At 40.2% G+C, this 16943-nt stretch overlaps 2 protein-coding genes across 2 annotated transcripts; both read left to right on the plus strand.

Annotated features, from left to right (window-relative positions):
- Nucleotides 1-1041: 1041 nt before the first annotated feature.
- On the plus strand, nucleotides 1042-10378 carry LOC104947064 (ankyrin repeat and IBR domain-containing protein 1-like). Its single transcript, XM_010773004.1, has 12 exons — nucleotides 1042-1046; nucleotides 1375-1463; nucleotides 1734-1864; nucleotides 2004-2138; nucleotides 3173-3259; nucleotides 3351-3417; nucleotides 3508-3653; nucleotides 4512-4690; nucleotides 4789-4840; nucleotides 4929-4985; nucleotides 5117-5240; nucleotides 6520-10378. The coding sequence occupies exons 1-12, from the start codon at nucleotides 1042-1044 to the stop codon at nucleotides 7968-7970; spliced, it is 2523 nt and encodes an 840-aa protein (XP_010771306.1). The 3' UTR covers nucleotides 7971-10378.
- A 921-nt stretch (nucleotides 10379-11299) lies between these two features.
- Nucleotides 11300-14579, plus strand: snrpd1 (small nuclear ribonucleoprotein D1 polypeptide). Its single transcript, XM_010772960.1, has 4 exons — nucleotides 11300-11432; nucleotides 12104-12180; nucleotides 13095-13286; nucleotides 14353-14579. The coding sequence occupies exons 1-4, from the start codon at nucleotides 11419-11421 to the stop codon at nucleotides 14430-14432; spliced, it is 363 nt and encodes a 120-aa protein (XP_010771262.1). The 5' UTR covers nucleotides 11300-11418; the 3' UTR covers nucleotides 14433-14579.
- Nucleotides 14580-16943: the final 2364 nt, after the last annotated feature.

The following is a 16943-nucleotide window of genomic DNA, read 5'->3' on the forward strand; positions in this document are numbered from 1 at the left end:
AATCTGCCACTTTTATATTGCAAAATGTGTTAAATTAAAGCAGTCTTTAATTGTTTGTCCTAAACATAGCAATATATGCTTTTGAAATGTAACATGTCTTTGAAAAATAATAGTATACAGTTTATACTGTGTATCACCTTTAGCTTGAAAATACATAGATGGGTTTTTTTAATCTATAAAATAAATAAATAGACAAAAAGACACTTTATCAATCCCAAATTGGGAAATTATTTTACAGCAGCAGTGTGTTCAGGTATTAAAATATTTAAAGTTGGAATAAAGTATAAACTACATAACACAAGTATAATGCACATTGCACAGCAATCCATAAGATAAGTCCGATATTTTCATGAAAACTCCCCAGGAGACACCGACACTAACGTGGCCGAGTGGACTCCGGAGTTTGCTGCATGAGTTGCACTGTATGATCTGTGGTGTAGTGGGCTGTCACTCAAACTGAGTAGCCAATGCACCCCTGAAAGTCCCGCCCACCTGGGACATTTGTGTCAGAATCGAAAACAAAAAATGAGGGAGCGTGTGACGAAGGTAACTTTGGCACTATGGACTGACGGCTTTGGGCCGGGTAATATTGCACTTTATTAGCGTGATTGCAAAGTACAGTTAACATTGCCTTTTTGCACATAATTTATACTAATTATTGAAGTAGTATTTTTTTTAGCTGATTAAACCGTATTTATTGGAGTGTCGTCTGGCAGGTGCTGGTCGGGTCCTCGGCTCCGCCTGAGAATATAGGGGAGTTTGCGAGAGCGCCGAGAGCATGTATGCTGGTGGGGATGACAGCGGTTGAGTGTAATCAGGGTGCAACTCGGCGCTCTCGCAAACTCCCCTATATTCTCAGGCGGAGCCGAGGACCCNATCTTTGTGCGAAATTCACAATTCCATATTCGTGTGTCCATCTGGTGTCAATTTCGGGACAGTGTGACGCGGGCTTAACCATTTACTAAAACTTAAAATGCTTCAACTTTGTTTTGACTATCATACCCAGACATAAGTCAAATACAACTTATTTTAAAGGAGAACATGAGGTAGACTGTGCTAAATACTAACAATGACACAGAATTAAGACTAAATAAAGAAAATTAGCTCACAAAAAGAACACTACTGCTTGTACACTTCTTGATTTATTGTCTGTGTATTCATACTTGCACACTCAACACAGCTGTAAGAAGAGGCCACTGTGCTGACCTACAATCCTGTGCAGCCACATTATTAAAAACCTCTTCAGTGCCTTCTTTGTCTTCTCATTATGCTTCTTTTTCTATGAATTATTGACCGGTTGTCATGCGGTTTTAATCTCAAATCTTATTTTACTGTATTTACTAATTCCCTTTTTATCACCCTCCCTCCCTGCAGGGAATGTCTTGGTGAGGCCCATGAGCCATGTGACTGTCAGATGTGGAGGAACTGGCTCCAGAAGGTCACAGAGATGAGGCCTGAGGAGTGTAAGTCTGTTCCTGCTTTGTGTGTTGTTTTACTGTGTTGTGTTACCCGGGATCGTTTTAGCTACCCCTCCGTGCACTGGCCCAACAACAAGGCAGTTAACAGTATGTGTCTAATATCGTTTTAAAACACAGTGGCAGGTGTTCAGGTCATTGATATTTGTTTGTGTTGGAGGGTGTATCTGAGGACAGGTGCTGGTCAATTGTTGCTAATCAGTGTGTGCGTTTGTGTATGTGTGTGTTTGTCTGTGTGCTTGTGTGCATTTTCCACAGTGGCAGGTGTGAGTGAGGCTTTTGAGGATGCTGCTAACTGCCTGTGGCTGTTGACCAACTCAAAACCCTGTGCCAACTGCAAGTCTCCCATTCAGAAGAATGAGGGCTGCAACCATATGCAGTGTGCCAAGGTATACACGTCTGTCAGCTGTGTGTCATCATGTGTGTAGAGACTGAGGTCGATCCACAAACTATTCATCATTATAGGTTTTATTTCAACTTGTATTCTGAAATGTGGTCCGTTTGTAACTCTGCTCCCCCTCTCTGCAGTGTAAGTATGACTTCTGCTGGATATGTCTGGAGGAGTGGAAGAAGCACAGCTCGTCGACCGGAGGCTATTATCGCTGCACCCGCTATGAGGTCATCCAGCAGATCGAGGAGCAGTCCAAGGAGATGACTGTGGAGGTATTAGCACACACACCCTCAATGACTGCCCATAACAGAGGGTTTGTACAAAAGTCTTGTTTTGAAAATGCTAGTAATGTGCTTGAATTTGAATATACACATAAGTATTTAATCTTTAACATTTGAAATGAAACCATCCTGTTTTCATATTTGTTTGTTGTCTTCTTGCGTCTCACAAAGCCAGATAAGCATTTAATCATCTATGATCATCTGGTAAAATAAACAAAGTGACAATATACAGGGTTCTTACGGTCATTGAAAACCTGGAAAAGTCATGGAAATTCAAAATGCTAATTCCAGGTCCTGGAAAACAATATTTTTCCCAAAGTTTTGGAAAAGTCATGGAAATGCATCAAATATAATTTATATTTTAGCTAATCGACGAAATAGTAACACTATAATGATAATAAATACTGTATCGTATAGTAATGAAACATAGAATGGCATTTAACTGTCGAGCTGTTTTGCTGGTGAGAGATTTGAGTTGCTTTGCGTGTAGAAGCTAGTAAGCCTACTATTTGATTTGTTTTAGATAGGCACAACATGTTTCATATGCAGACCTTATTTTCCTGTTCCATGTTCAAATAAACCATTTTCAGTGGTACCGCTGAGAAAGAGTCATTGTTTTGGTCATGGAAAATTAGGTAAAGGTCATGGAGAAGTCATGGAAAAGTCATTGAAAATCATTGGGGAAAAAGAGTATGAACCCTGAATATACATTAATTGCTGCAGGTATAAAGGAACGCAGTAATCTTTGTTTTCTTCGAAATGTCATTAAAAAAATATATGGTTAAGGTTTTTTGTCTGGAAATTGTTGAAATAGGTTTGATTTTTACTCTTGAAAAGCTGTACAAACCCTACCAAATATATTCACACAGACATTCTCTTACCTGCTCAAACTCCCACCTACAAGAACTACTCCATCAGCTGTCAGATGAATCATATTATTGAAGCTCATGTTCTCGTGCCCTACAGCATTTAATGAAGTCACACACGAAGCCATTTGAGTGAAATGGAGCTGCTTTTTGTTACAGGCAGAAAAGAAGCACAAAAGTTTTCAGGAGCTGGATCGTTTCATGCACTATTATACTCGCTTCAAGAACCATGAACACAGTTATAAGGTAATATACTCTCCACACATAACACTTCGTATAAAACACATCTCAATCTGATGATCATTACATATTGGACATGTGTTCTCCCACCTGGTAGTTGGAGCAGAAACTACTCAAAACAGCGAAGGAGAAGATGGAGCAGCTGAGCAGAGCCTTCATCTGCCGTAAGCCTGTCTTCTACGTGTTTGGGTTTCATTCATTATGTATAAAGCATTAATCCTATCTGCATTATAATAATGGCTCGTTCTGTTTAGGTGAAGGCACTCCTCCGGACACACGGTTCATTGAGGACGGTGTGTGTGAGCTGCTGAAGACACGGCGGGTCCTGAAGTGCTCTTACCCTTATGGCTTCTTCCTGCAGCCAGGCAGCACCCAGAAAGAGATATTTGAGCTCATGCAGGTAATCTAAAACACATCTGTGACATGAACAGGAATAACCACTTTAAAGCCCCTCCAGTCAGCCCTAAAGACGGCTGTGTTATTTAGAAGAGGTTGGCTTAACTTGTTAGGTCACACACACGGTACTTTTTAATGATTTTCTGGCAGTCTGAACATTGGGGTTTTTCTAATACACAGATTTGTATGTTGCCCAGTTGGTGATGGTAGGAGACCGTTCAAGGGGGCAACAAAATCATTATTATTCCATACGATCATTCACAGGAAATCCCCCTGTAGTTGTTTCAATACTGTATTTACATATCTGCTTACTGTTTGTTTAATATTCTTCACACATTTGAAGGGATATCGCCAATGATTTGTTTCACAATAGTTGGCAAAATACTTTAATAGAAAATGATTAGTGGATAAATCTTTGCAGCTCAAGACATTTTGCACAAAGCAGTTTGGGCTCCTGTATAACATCCCTGTGGAAATGTCTTACCTTATTTGTCTGTGTTCTCAAAACAAGAAATGTCATTTGCAACGTGATGTGTAGAAGTATTTTTATTGTACTTGAAATACTTATCCCACATTTTTTTCATAACTTGGTTCACCTGCAGTAGCTTTACGATTCTTCTTCGTACAGACTTTAACGGTAAGAGTGATTGATATAAAGTATAGTACAGCAGATCGTTGCAAATATCTGAAGCACCAATGGTCCAATCCCTCTATTTATCAAACACTTTTCAGGCTTTAAACTGAATGAAATATCCCGTGAGAAAAAGAATACTCAAAACATAGTCAGCTTATATCTCGTCACTTCAAATATCAGTGGCAGATCTCCGAGCCGGTGAAAAGTTAACAAGTTGTTTGTTATCAGACGGACCTGGAGATGGTTGTGGAGGATCTGGCTCAGAAGGTGAACCGGCCGTACCTGAGGACTCCCTGCCACAAGATCATCAGCGCGGCCCGTCTGGTGCAGCAGAAGAGGCAGGAGTTCCTGGCGTCAGTGGCCCGAGGCGTCGCCCCCAACGATTCTCCGGACCCTCCCCGCAGGAAGTAATGACAAACACACTCGCACACACACTGAAATACAAAGTGTAAATATGTGAATTCAAACTGAACTTTAATACCTCCTTCATGTGTGTTTGTTTCAGTTACCCTGGAGGATCATGGGATTGGGAGTATCTCGGCTTTGCTTCACCTGAGGTAAAACCAAATCCAAATGCTGTGCAGCTTTTTCCTATTCATGCTGCAGGGAACTCACTTTACTCATGTGTTACTTTTGTGTGTTAAGATGGGGAGTCGTCACTCTGTACTGGGAGCGGGAGATCAGAGAGAGAGACAGTCACAGGTAAAGCACCACACAGTACTACATGCATGGGCTACAGGCGTTCTCTGTGCTGAGGATTGTGAACCTTACAGTAAACAGACTTACTTTTAGAGTTGGTTGTGTGGTAACCCAGTTTGAACCCCTCTCTGCAGGATTACGCTGACATCCAGTACCGACGCCGACACCGACCGCGGCGCAGAGGAGACATGCTGAGTCTGCACAACCTGAGGAGCAGCAGCAACACGCCGGAGACGAGCCGGAGGAGCGACAGCACAGGTCTGCCCCGTTGCCCTCTATAGATACCATAGATTTAATGATTTATTTTACGTACTGATTAAAACACATACATCACTTCACTGCAATCAATATATACATTACAAATCACAGAGGATGAAAACCCAATAAAGCCTAGAGGGGTCGTCCCATTGTGGTGCTCCAGTATAACACCAACACCACAAGATACAATAGCAAGTGCAGACAATCCAATCAGCATTAGCTGGCTGTCAACATGCTCTTATTATTTTGATCATAACAAGTATTACTTCACATGGTACCGTAAGTTTTCCTTTATGGCCATTTTACATTTTCTCTACGGCTTATTTGGTTTCGGGTTGTGGTCAGATTATTTCAGAGAAGTGTGTTTCAGTTCACAAAATGTCTTTATGATGTTTCAAGGTACTTCTTGTAAACTACCAATAGTAAGAAATAACAATGCATTCATTATTTTGGCACCAAGTCTTTTATAATTAAGTGAAATAGCAGCATCTTCATATACAGTACATGACGCACAGTGCAAGAACTCTGGGTCATAATCCAGCTTCATCCTTCGCCTCCTTTTATACATTTTCACTTGTCAGCACGGTAGACAAATAGAAAATGGGATTTAAATGCTCCATAAGTCTGGTCTTGTCGTAGCGCGCGAAGGCATTGATCACGTGATCACAAAGCAGTCCTTGTGTTAAAGCGGGTAGGCAGCAATGGATTCTCCAGATGGTTATTATTAATGTTTCAAATTTGTATAAATGTTTTTATATCCGTGTTTGAACACTCAAGGCAAATACTGACCTGCACATGGGTTTGTGGGTTTTCTAAAAGGACTACGTCAGGTATTGAAATGTGTTCCTATTCATATATTTACATGAATCCATCCAACTTTATTTGTATAGCACCTTTCATACAGGTTAGTGCAGTTCAAAGTGCTTTACACGTGACAGACAAGCTGAAATAAGATGGATCAAGTTTGGCCTTTTAAAAAAATATATATATATATACAGAACATTCTGAAATCAAAATGAGAGAAATACAATTATTTTTTATATTTTATTATATTATATAATATTATTAAATGTAATAATACTAGTTAAAGTAGTAAAATAACCTAACATGAAATATAATCAAATTGTACGACAATAAATCATGATCAAAGTTTTATAATTTTCTATAAATAAACCATAATTCATCTTAAATAATAAGGCCTGTCAGAATAGGTGCTATTACTATAACCATGAAATCCTTTTCTTACAGTTTAATCTAAATGTGATATTTTTTGTTCCAGAAGGTCCAGAGAGGAGTGAGGGCCGCCGGAGAGCGCTGGGCTCGCTGGATGAAGACGATCCGAACATCCTGCTCGCCATCCAGCTGTCCCTGCAGGAGTCCCGCAGAGAGAGAGGCCTGGAGGGAGGCATGGAGGGGAGGGTGGAGCTGGGGAGGGTGGAGCTGGAGAGGAGGCCGGGTACCTCAGGAGACTTGGGGGACATTTCTTTGCACTCCCTCAACACGGACGGTCCTCCAGGAGCCAGAGGCTTCCCCATGTCGCTCCTTGACCCCCCTCGACCCCCTAACAGGACAGACTCCACCTCCCAGCCTCCCGCGTCCAACTCCCTCCCCCTCCCGCCCCCACCTCCCTGCCTCAGTGCAGAGCTGCTGGAGCTGGGAGACAGCCTTATGAAACTGGGGAACATAACCACTCCGTATGACCTCGACACACACACTCAGGAGCAGCTGTGCTCTCTCCACACATACACCCACATCGCTGTTCCCTACAGCGACCCTGCGTACAGCGACTGCAGCCACAGAGCGGAGCTGCCCGCTGCGTACCGGCTCGACCACATCACCATCTCAGACCCCGCCTACTGCCACACCAGTGCTTATTTATCCGAGGCTGAACACGCGGCCTCCTGCTCACATGAACGCTCACATGAACGCTCACATGAACGTACCCAAAACCCCTCCCGTCCTAGCTCCTGTAGCCGGGAACACGCAGCCTTGTACGACAGCGCCCCAGCACCAGACAGCTCTTACGCCCCGGGCCCTGAACACAGCAGCTCTTACTCTCAGGAGCGTCCCACCACCTACGCTCTTGAACGCCCCAAATCAGACCCAGTGCCGCCCGCCCTGTTGTGCCTCCCGTCTCCAGAGCTCGAGCCGGAGCTGATGTTCTCCCCGGTGATCCCTCCGGGGGGGGCGTTCACCCCCAGCGACCCGCAGAGTCTGGAGCCGCTGGACCCCACAGCCAGCGCCCAGCTGCTGGACAACATCATGGCCTGGTTCAACAACAACATAAACCCCCAGAACAACCCGCAGAGCCTCGCCCTCATCCCCTCCCCGCCCACCACAGAGACAGACTCCTCCCCCGACACACACACTGAGACTGAGTCAGAGGCCTCCAGGGACCCCGCCCCTGTCTGGCTGCCCCTGGAGGGCGGGCCAGTGGACGGGGCGGGGGGGAGTCCTCGTCTGGGTGCTGCGGGGGCGGAGGTCCCGACGACGTTGAGGCCCAGCACTCTGGAGCTCGACAGCAGAGCGACTGGAGAGCAGGGGGTGGACGCAGGGTGTGTGGCTGACCTGTCGCTGGACGAAGCGCACACACACCCGTGCTCACACTCCCAACGTGGAGACAGTCCCACACACACGACCCCGGACACAGAGAGAGACTTAGACCTCGTCCTTCAGTTAGAGGGGGAGCAGTCGCCTGAGGAGTGGGAGGAACAAGTGCACCTAGTGTGACAGAACAATGTGGAGAGAGAAGGTTAAGACAGGGAGAGGTGGAAGAAAGTCAAAGACTGCGGAAAACAGGGGAAATAATGGCGATGCCTCGATGAAAGATGTTCTTAGGAGTGTTTACTGTGTGTATTATACTGTATCTAGAGAGGACACAAAACCCTGCAGACTTTCTTCAGTTACGATGATGTCATATGCAGTTTGATTTCACTTTTTTTATTTTTAAAGTGCTTTTGTCTGCTCTAAAACAGACAAACTATTAGTGTTGAATTGCAAAGTACATCAATGGAAAGCTACTGATATCATAACACATAAAATGCTGCACATGTTTTCTTCCTTTATTTATTCCCTGTAGTTTTCTTCTCTGTTTGTTCAGGGTGAAGTTTTGGTGCTGATCATGCTGAAATCCAAACTTGCCTGGTATTCTCACACCTTTTATTATTGTCACACCGACCCTATCACGAGCCTCCTGCAGCCAAATACGATGTAACCATGGAGCTGGTTGAGCGTACTGTACAATCAGAGGGCCTGGTTCTGATGTTTGGACCTTCTTGCACACTGTGCCTGCTTTGTTAGGGAGCCAACACACTGCTGCTGTTTGGTAGGCTGCAAGGAACCAGGATACTCTCTCCTCTGCTCTTTGTTTGGGAGTTGTTGAACCCCCTATTTTTCTTTCTCACTGCAACACCCAGTCTTTATCACAAATGACCTTTCATTCACAGTTCTGTGTTTAACACCTGCTTTGGCTCAGTTTTCAATGTGCATAATTACAAATATGTTATAATGATTTTTGCGTCAAAGTTGACATGGAATACATTACGGACAATTAAGTTTTACAGCATCATCATATAAATATATTTTTCTAATTAAAAAAAAAATTGATTAAACTAAGATGCTGTAATTTAAGTCTAGAGTCTGACACTACAGTGAGTCACATATTCAAACACCTTTTTATGTTGAAAAGTAAAATATATCAAGTCAGTAAAGACTAAAGAAATTCTTTGTCAACAGTCTTATGATGTGGATTAGTTAATTTAATCAACATCTGTAGAATTGAGTTTTCTATAGATAATCACGCAAAAGCAACCCTTTAAATGTAGTGTTTACCACAGGAGTCATTCAGTCTTTGAAAAGCTTTTATAAAAATGACTAAACGACATATTAAAAAGTGTAATTGAGAGGAGACGACTACACTTTGTTCATTGAGCCAAAGCAATCAGACAATATTGTTCATGGAAACAATCGTCTAGTTTGTTTTGATCATATCTATTCCACTGCTGATGGCGAGTCCAGTGTGCTGTTTAGAGATGGGAAATGGGTTGGGGTTTTTTTTTTATTTCCTTATTCCTAAGCATAGAGATGATTTTTTTCCAGTTAAGACCTGAGTCGTTGGGTCTGTGTGCCTTTTTTGTTCGAGTCGTATTTGTTTATTTGTTAGTATTTATTAGTGTCATTAATTTTGAAACATGCTAAACACACCACTGTGGCTGCTGCCGTACACTGAGATGCACATTCGTTTTATTTATCCTCAAACCTGAGATTTATTATATTTTACCTTATCCCCGGAGAAAAACTGCTATGACACGAAGTCAAATTATTTCAGAGTTTCCCCTTGATTTAACAAATCCTTTGATCTCAACGTTGTTCAAATGTAGTTGGCCTTTGACTTTTCTTGAAAAGCCAAGTAGCACTCTGAGACCTGGGATGTCACTTTAAACTTCTATCTTAAAACTTTATTACCCAACTGTAATGTTTACACGAGAACTAGACACTGCCTGTTGTGTTGAGATATGATCTGGTGCTCTTGGGACTGAAATGAAAATGGAGTGTTTTTAATCATACTTTCACGGCAGGACACGCTTATGTAAAGATATCCTGATTTTGTTGAAAACCGAGTGTGATATGCAATCAAAAATGCATAACTTATAATAGAGAGTTTGAGTTTTAAGCTTGTTTGAGGTCTAGAGTGCTCTATGACGTAACACAAACCCCTAAAATATCACCTTTTCCTCTCTAAACTGTGAAGGTGCTGACAGAGACATTTCATTATGTGAGGAGAGCTGGTGTCACCCAGAACATTTCAACATTGTTTCCCGAGGAATGGTTTAATCAACATTTATTTTAGGTTGCATTGTTGCACCAGGATACACATTGGAAGAGACTGGGGTCTTTTTAATTTGCACACGCATGCTGTTGATGTGTTGCACTAATCCAGTGCAAGATGTGGAGGACTGATGAGGGTGGCTTTTATTATTATGATGATATTTTCCTTTTACATTTTCTTGATTAAGAATTGGATTTATGGGGTCAAGGGAATGGTCCTGTGCCAGTTTGTACTCCATAAATAATGTTTTATATTTGAAAGATTCCTCAACCAACCACTACAGAGTTTGAAAAAAAGAAATTGCACTTCATAGATTATACTTGATACATTCCCAGTCAGTCCATAAGAGAGATGTGATGTGTGGCCAAAACTGTAAATGAAAGTGTCAGTGCAAAGTTTACTCAATAAAAACAACTGAAAGTGTCTTGCTCTATGTTTTTCTTTCTGTGACGGTGATTTCCAAAACCATCAACAAAAATCTGCGAAAGAGAGAATATTCTCATTAGCATCATAAACCTAATGTGTTATAGCTGTACGGCTGCCATCTGCAGTCATTTTCTACTTGTAGTACCATGCCAAACATTGCATATAAGTCATCTAAAAAGTAACATTGAGTATGTATCTCAAAACATCATGCCAGGGCTGCAGACAAAATTAAACAATATGTATTATAACTATATATATATATATATATATATTAAACTACAACACCGACAAACTTGCTATACATGTATCAATATCTTTCCACAGCTCCTACTTAAAAACATTAAATGTAAATCTTATTTAGACCTACCTCTTCTCCATAGCTCATGGCACTTTGTAGATTGTTGCTTTAAATTGTCTATTATTTTTACTACATGGCTGCTATTATTTAATTATTTTTAATTGTACCTTCTTATTTGTATTTTTACCTATTTTATGGTTTGAGCTGAGTGATTTTTTTGTGTTTTACTCATTTATATATTTCTCCTACAGCACGTAGGTCTGGAGGTTTTAAAACTCTTTACAAATATAGCTGTATTGTATAAAATCATGTTTCAGGATTTAATTCACATAATGAGCAATTATTTCCAAGTGAAACTAGGATAAAGTTTACCTTGAAACCATGCTTGAAACACGTTTAAAAAAAACCTCCTTATTCCATGGTTTTCATCATGATGTTCTCTCCTCCACCGTCACGCGGCGCTGTTGTTTTCTCTTGCGGTTTCCACCTTCGCTGTCGCTCTTGTGATGACGTCGTATCAGCGGGCCCGAAACGTAACGCATACAACAGCGGCGGCCTGTGTTTTCACTCGACTGCTGTAATTTTTACCTTTTGTGGAGGATTTGTCTCTACAGTCCATCACAATCATGAAACTTGTCAGGTAAGTGATCGTGAAAAATATCTGTTTATCTAATGCTGTGATGAGAGGCGATGAAAGCGAAGCGGAGCTGACGGATGGAGGAAGATGTTTAACCGAGATCAGGCGGGAAGAAGAAGAGCGGAATGAATGGAGGCTCTTTGGTGTTCAATGACTGCTGGCTCTACAATAAACTCACTAAAAATACACACTCACAAGCCTAGTGTTTAACTAACTAGTAAAACGTGCATTTCAATGTGAAGTCCTGCAGGTATCATAGCAACAATATTTGCTAACTAACTTGATCAGACAGCGACATAAAGGTTAGCTTGTGTTAGCTCACAGGCCCGGACTGTATTTGTTTGCAAAGTTATTTTTTAATACATTCACTGATATTATTTTTGAAAGCATAGCCGAAGTCAACTATGCATTTAGTTTGTTAATGTTACTTATCTAATAAAAGGAGTGGATTTGCTATGTGAATCTCACCCTGCAGAGTGCTTTTGTTTTGGTGCTGAATGCTACACAGCCAGTGGCTAACTTTGGCTAGTTACTGTAGCTAACTTCAGGCTAGTCTTTTGTTTTACACGATGTATAACGGTGAATTAACATAAATCTTAAACAAAAGAGAGAGGGCTATGTTTAACTTAAAGATATGTGTTCAGACTGTAATCTTGTTTTAATGTTACTCGCAGGTTTTTGATGAAACTCAGCCATGAGACGGTCACCATTGAACTGAAGAATGGCACCCAGGTCCATGGCACCATCACAGGTAAGATCCATCTGCTGCTTTATTACAATGTGTTGGCAAGCCTCCCTCACAGGGAACCTGCAGTCAATTGTGTTATTAACGTCATGACGCACTTTTAAGATTTAAATTGATCCATTGTTCTCCCACAGGTGACAATACATATAACCAGTACCCAATTAATTAGGATTACCTCCCCTGAATTAATGCACGGCAATCCAACGGTGCTTCTTTACATCGTACCTCCGTTGAAGCTTTATTTTGTAGTTGTTGTAACTGCTTTAGAAGGGCCTGATTGAACTTAAAACACCCCCCAACATGATCATTTGTATATCAACTACGGAAATGTGTAAGCTTGAATTCTTGAAAACAAACTTTTAAACATGTCTTAACAGTAAATTAACAAAGAAAGTTAAATAAAAAATTGCCATTCTATAAAGGCTTAACTATATCAAAACAACCTTTTTCAAATGCTCTCACAACCTGTGCAGTATGATCTAATTTCATTACTTCACAAATGCATGTAGTCTTACTAAATAAAACTTAAACAGTACTTTCTGTGATGTTTATCACGCCTTTACAAGTGTGAGACTGTTTTGATGGAAGTGTTTTAAAGATAGTTTTGCTGTTGATAAACAGGCACTCATTTACTTAAGTTGATTTAAGAATCTTCCCCAAGGTTTAATTCTTTGTTCACTGCGGAACCATGCACACTTTCCTCTAGGTAGCACAGAGGGAATTATTAAGGAACAAATGGTTGTTTTTAAACTACTTAAAGCTGTTTGATTGTTATTACAATATATGCTTCTACAGTTGTACTCTGATTATCACTTTATAGTTTCATGTAGTACTTTCCTCTCGGTTTTGTAAATAAGAATGGGTGTTGATTTGTCCATGTTAACTTCAAGGTTTGTTTTCTTTCTTTTGCCCCATTTTAGGTGTCGATGTGAGCATGAACACCCACCTGAAGGCGGTTAAAATGACCCTGAAAAACAGGGAGCCCACTCAGCTGGAGTCGCTGAGTATCCGTGGCAACAACATTCGCTACTTCATCCTTCCCGACAGCCTCCCACTGGACACCTTGCTGGTTGACATCGAGCCTAAAGTCAAGTCAAAGAAGAGAGAAGCAGGTGAGAAATGTGGAAACATTGAGGTGTTAAGACGAGAGATGGAGCATTATGTGTGGCCTCATCTTGTATTTATATTGTTCCTGAGCATTGGAGGTGTTAAAGTTAAAGGACATGTCTACAGTTGGATTTGCAAAGAACCAGTGTTTCTATACGTTCTGTCGGTTTGTTTGAGCTTAAACCAGTTAGATTTTTTTGCAGGCAGACTAACTCAGCACTTGTCTTTTTTATAATAAAAACAAGCTACATCAGCAACCTGTGTCACAGTTTTAAATCCAACTTGTATAGCACTATAAATGAACAAGATGTCAATATGATCGATAATAAACAGACTAACCATGCCACTAGCCTAGGGTAAAATGTCAGTCCTCTGTGTGACAAAATATCAAACCTGTTTAAAATTGCAACAGACCAGCCCCATCCATCGTGAAATGTGACTGGGCGATTTCTCAACCTTTCTATTGAAATATTGATGTACAGGCCTTAATTACCCACAGCTGATCCCCTTTTATTTACGCTGACCTAAGCAATGAGTCTTTGTCATTATTCTTTGGCTAACATCAATTTAATTGTTGACTGCTCTCTGGTTAGTGAGTACTTATTTGGTTCTTAAGAAACTAGAATAATGAAATCCTAATAATTTGTTTGATGTGAAAAGGCTCCATTTGTTATTGACTAAGTTTGTAGAGGAGGCATTTTCTCCCTAAACATAATCAAGACAGACGTGACACATTTATTTATGATATTTTAAGCAGGTATTCTGAAATGGATGAAGATCTATTTTGAATTTGCTTGTTTAAGTTGTCTGGTACTCGGCTCTTCTCTGAGGTAGCATTACAATGAAATAGGATAGCTGTATAAGATATACATCGAACATGATTTTTTTAAACGTATCAACTTATTTGTGTTTTGGTTGCTTGTCTCTCGCAAACTGTTCCCTCAGCTTCAGACCTAACATATTTTGTATACGAAATGGACTTGATATTCAGTTATATGATTCCTATACTGCTATCCTTACACGTTGGTGAATATTTGACACGTGTTTGACCCTCCTGTGTGTTCTCCTCAGTGGCTGGACGGGGAGGAAGAGGCAGAGGAAGAGGCCGCGGCAGAGGAAGAGGAAGAGGCCGGGGCGGCCCGAGGAGATGATCACCTGGCTTTACGTCTGCTGGCCCCCACCCCTCTGTTTGTACAGGAATCTTTTTTTTTTCAGAAGAAACATTTTGTGAATTTCCATGTGTTTTGTTTTTTGTTCCTTATTTTGTACATTAAAATCCTTGAGGAGGATAAACCTGACTCTGTGTGTCATTGCAGCGTTTGTAGCAGGGGTTATTTATTTTGGTTTGTCATTTGATTGTTTACGAAAAATTATGTTTTCATTACACTGAATAAAGAACCTTTGCATTCAAATGAGTATTCTTCTCGTGAAGATCAGAGAAAAGAAATTCTACACTAACTGAAATGATCCACATGTTGAGTTTGTACCCTTACAAGCTGAATTGCTTATGGCTTAACTGTACTCATAAGAATGCAGCACCGTTTTTTTATTAAATCAAATCAAACATTTTGGGTAACTTCTACGTTTGAATATCAGAATCAAGTGTTTTTCCACGTACGTTTTACACATACAAGGAATTTGGATTGGTGTATGGTGGCAAACACAAGCTAATAAGTTGTAAGAGAAGGTACAAAATGTAACGATTATAAAAAGAATTATTAAAAGAATATACATATTTAACATATAATAATTATGTACACCAATTATGAAGAAACAAAAAAAACCTATTACAATTAATATATAACAATCTGCAGTACCCTATTGTTTAAAGTGGAGAGCTGGGCGTATTTTTTATAGCGGTAGGGATATATTATATAGACATTTGCAAAAATATTAAGTGAATATTTAAGGTTATGTAGAAGCACTTAAATTCTGAGGCTTTTTTGTTGGTTGTGTTTGCAACAGAACATGCAGATATCACCATCTAACCCGGAAGTAATCTATATAAGCCGTCCATCCTCAAATATATGTATATATATTGTTATTTTGAAGTTGCCTCTTCTGTATTTTCAAAAACGTTGTATTATAGTTAAAATGGGTAAAAGGCTTCCCGGGTTAATAAGTATCTCTCGTTTCAGTCTAAATAGCGCCGCTACAGCCCACTCACAAACTCGTCAGTCCCTTTTATATATACAGTCTATGGCAGGGATCACCAACTACATTTGTCCAAGGGCCAAAATGTATCCAATTGAATAGACACTATCGCGGGCCAGCGATTTTTATATAGCCCAGAATTTTGAAGTTGTTGACTGAATACATGCTCTGAAAGTAATCAGAATACAGTTACAGTTACGTATCTTAAAAAACTATTTTGAGTTTTTACAAAAGTAAACATATTCAGATTACTTTTAGAATACTTTATTTTTCCATAACAGATGGGTATGTTTTGGTGAACAGGAGACACTTATTTTACTGTTTTAATGGTTTATCAAGAACTCAAACACAACATCTTGGTGTCATTCTGGCAGCTCTCTCATCTGCACCCCGCATAAAAAACCTCACCCGGACTGCATTCTTTGTAATGTCTTAAAACCTTTCCTTGGAATATGTTATGAATTGTAAGGTGTCCTTGGGTGCAGCGCTGTGCAGTGTGCACACAGTTCTGCCGGTAATGAATATTACATTTTGTGAGGAATCTTTTCCACCAATAATTCCAATAAGTATTCCAAAATATATTCACTTCAGGTTTACGAAAGTAACTGTTATCAGGTTACTCGTTTTTCAAATGTAAAGCCAGCTGAATACAGTTAGCCTACTGGATTTGTGTATTCTGATTACGTAACGACGTTACATGTATTCCGTTACTACCCAACCCTGCTTCTTGGCTACTGTCCTGCAGCTCCTGCCTCTCTGTTGGACTCTGTCGCAGCGGGGCTACTGCTGTATGGGATTAGTTTTGTATCATAAAGATAAAGCAACACTTTCTCAGAATAAAGCAAAACTATGAGTTTAAAAGAAAAAAAACAAAGTCAAGCAAAATAAAATACATTTCAAAAATAAAACTATAAGTTTGCAAACAAATCATTTGTGTAATCATGTAAACTATAAGTAATTTTTCTTGGTTTTAACATAGGTTTTTGTTTGCAGTTGTTGTTTCTTCTTTCTCAATGATCAGACTTTTGCTCTCGCTGCAGCTTTCTCGTTTGCGCTCTCTCGTTTTTTGTTTGAGATTTTGACACAAACATCCCAGGTGGGCGGGACTTTCAGGGGTGTGTCCCCATTGGCTACTCAGTTTTTGAGTGACAGCCCACTACACCACAGATCATACAGTGCAACTCATGCGGCAAACTCCAGAGTCCACTCGGCCACATTAGTGTCGGTGTCTCCTGGGGAGTTTCATGGACATATCGGACTGCTGTGCATTATACTTGTGATGTGTAGTTCATACTTTATTCCAACTTTAAATATTTTAATACCTGAACACACTGCTGCTGTTAAATAATTTCCCAATTTGGGATTGATAAAGTGTCTGTCTATTTATTTTATAGATTAAAAAAACCCATCTATGTATTTTCAAGCTAAAGGTGATACACAGTATAAACTGTATACTATTATTTTTCAAAGACATGTTACATTTCAAAAGCATATATTGCTATGTTTAG

Source organism: Notothenia coriiceps, unplaced genomic scaffold (assembly GCF_000735185.1).
Source record: "Notothenia coriiceps isolate Sejong01 unplaced genomic scaffold, NC01 NC01_scaffold00011851, whole genome shotgun sequence".
In the NCBI taxonomy this organism is placed as follows: Eukaryota; Metazoa; Chordata; class Actinopteri; order Perciformes; family Nototheniidae; genus Notothenia; species Notothenia coriiceps.

Bases quoted from the DNA above. Each gene is read 5' to 3' on its own strand.
- snrpd1 (XM_010772960.1), top strand. The intron at 12,181-13,094 runs GTAAGATCCATC...GCCCCATTTTAG, and splicing joins GGTCCATGGCACCATCACAG to GTGTCGATGTGAGCATGAAC. The intron at 13,287-14,352 runs GTGAGAAATGTG...TGTTCTCCTCAG, and splicing joins GTCAAAGAAGAGAGAAGCAG to TGGCTGGACGGGGAGGAAGA.
- LOC104947064 (XM_010773004.1), top strand. The intron at 1,464-1,733 runs GTAAGTCTGTTC...CATTTTCCACAG, and splicing joins AGAGATGAGGCCTGAGGAGT to TGGCAGGTGTGAGTGAGGCT. The intron at 5,241-6,519 runs GTCTGCCCCGTT...TTTTTGTTCCAG, and splicing joins CCGGAGGAGCGACAGCACAG to AAGGTCCAGAGAGGAGTGAG.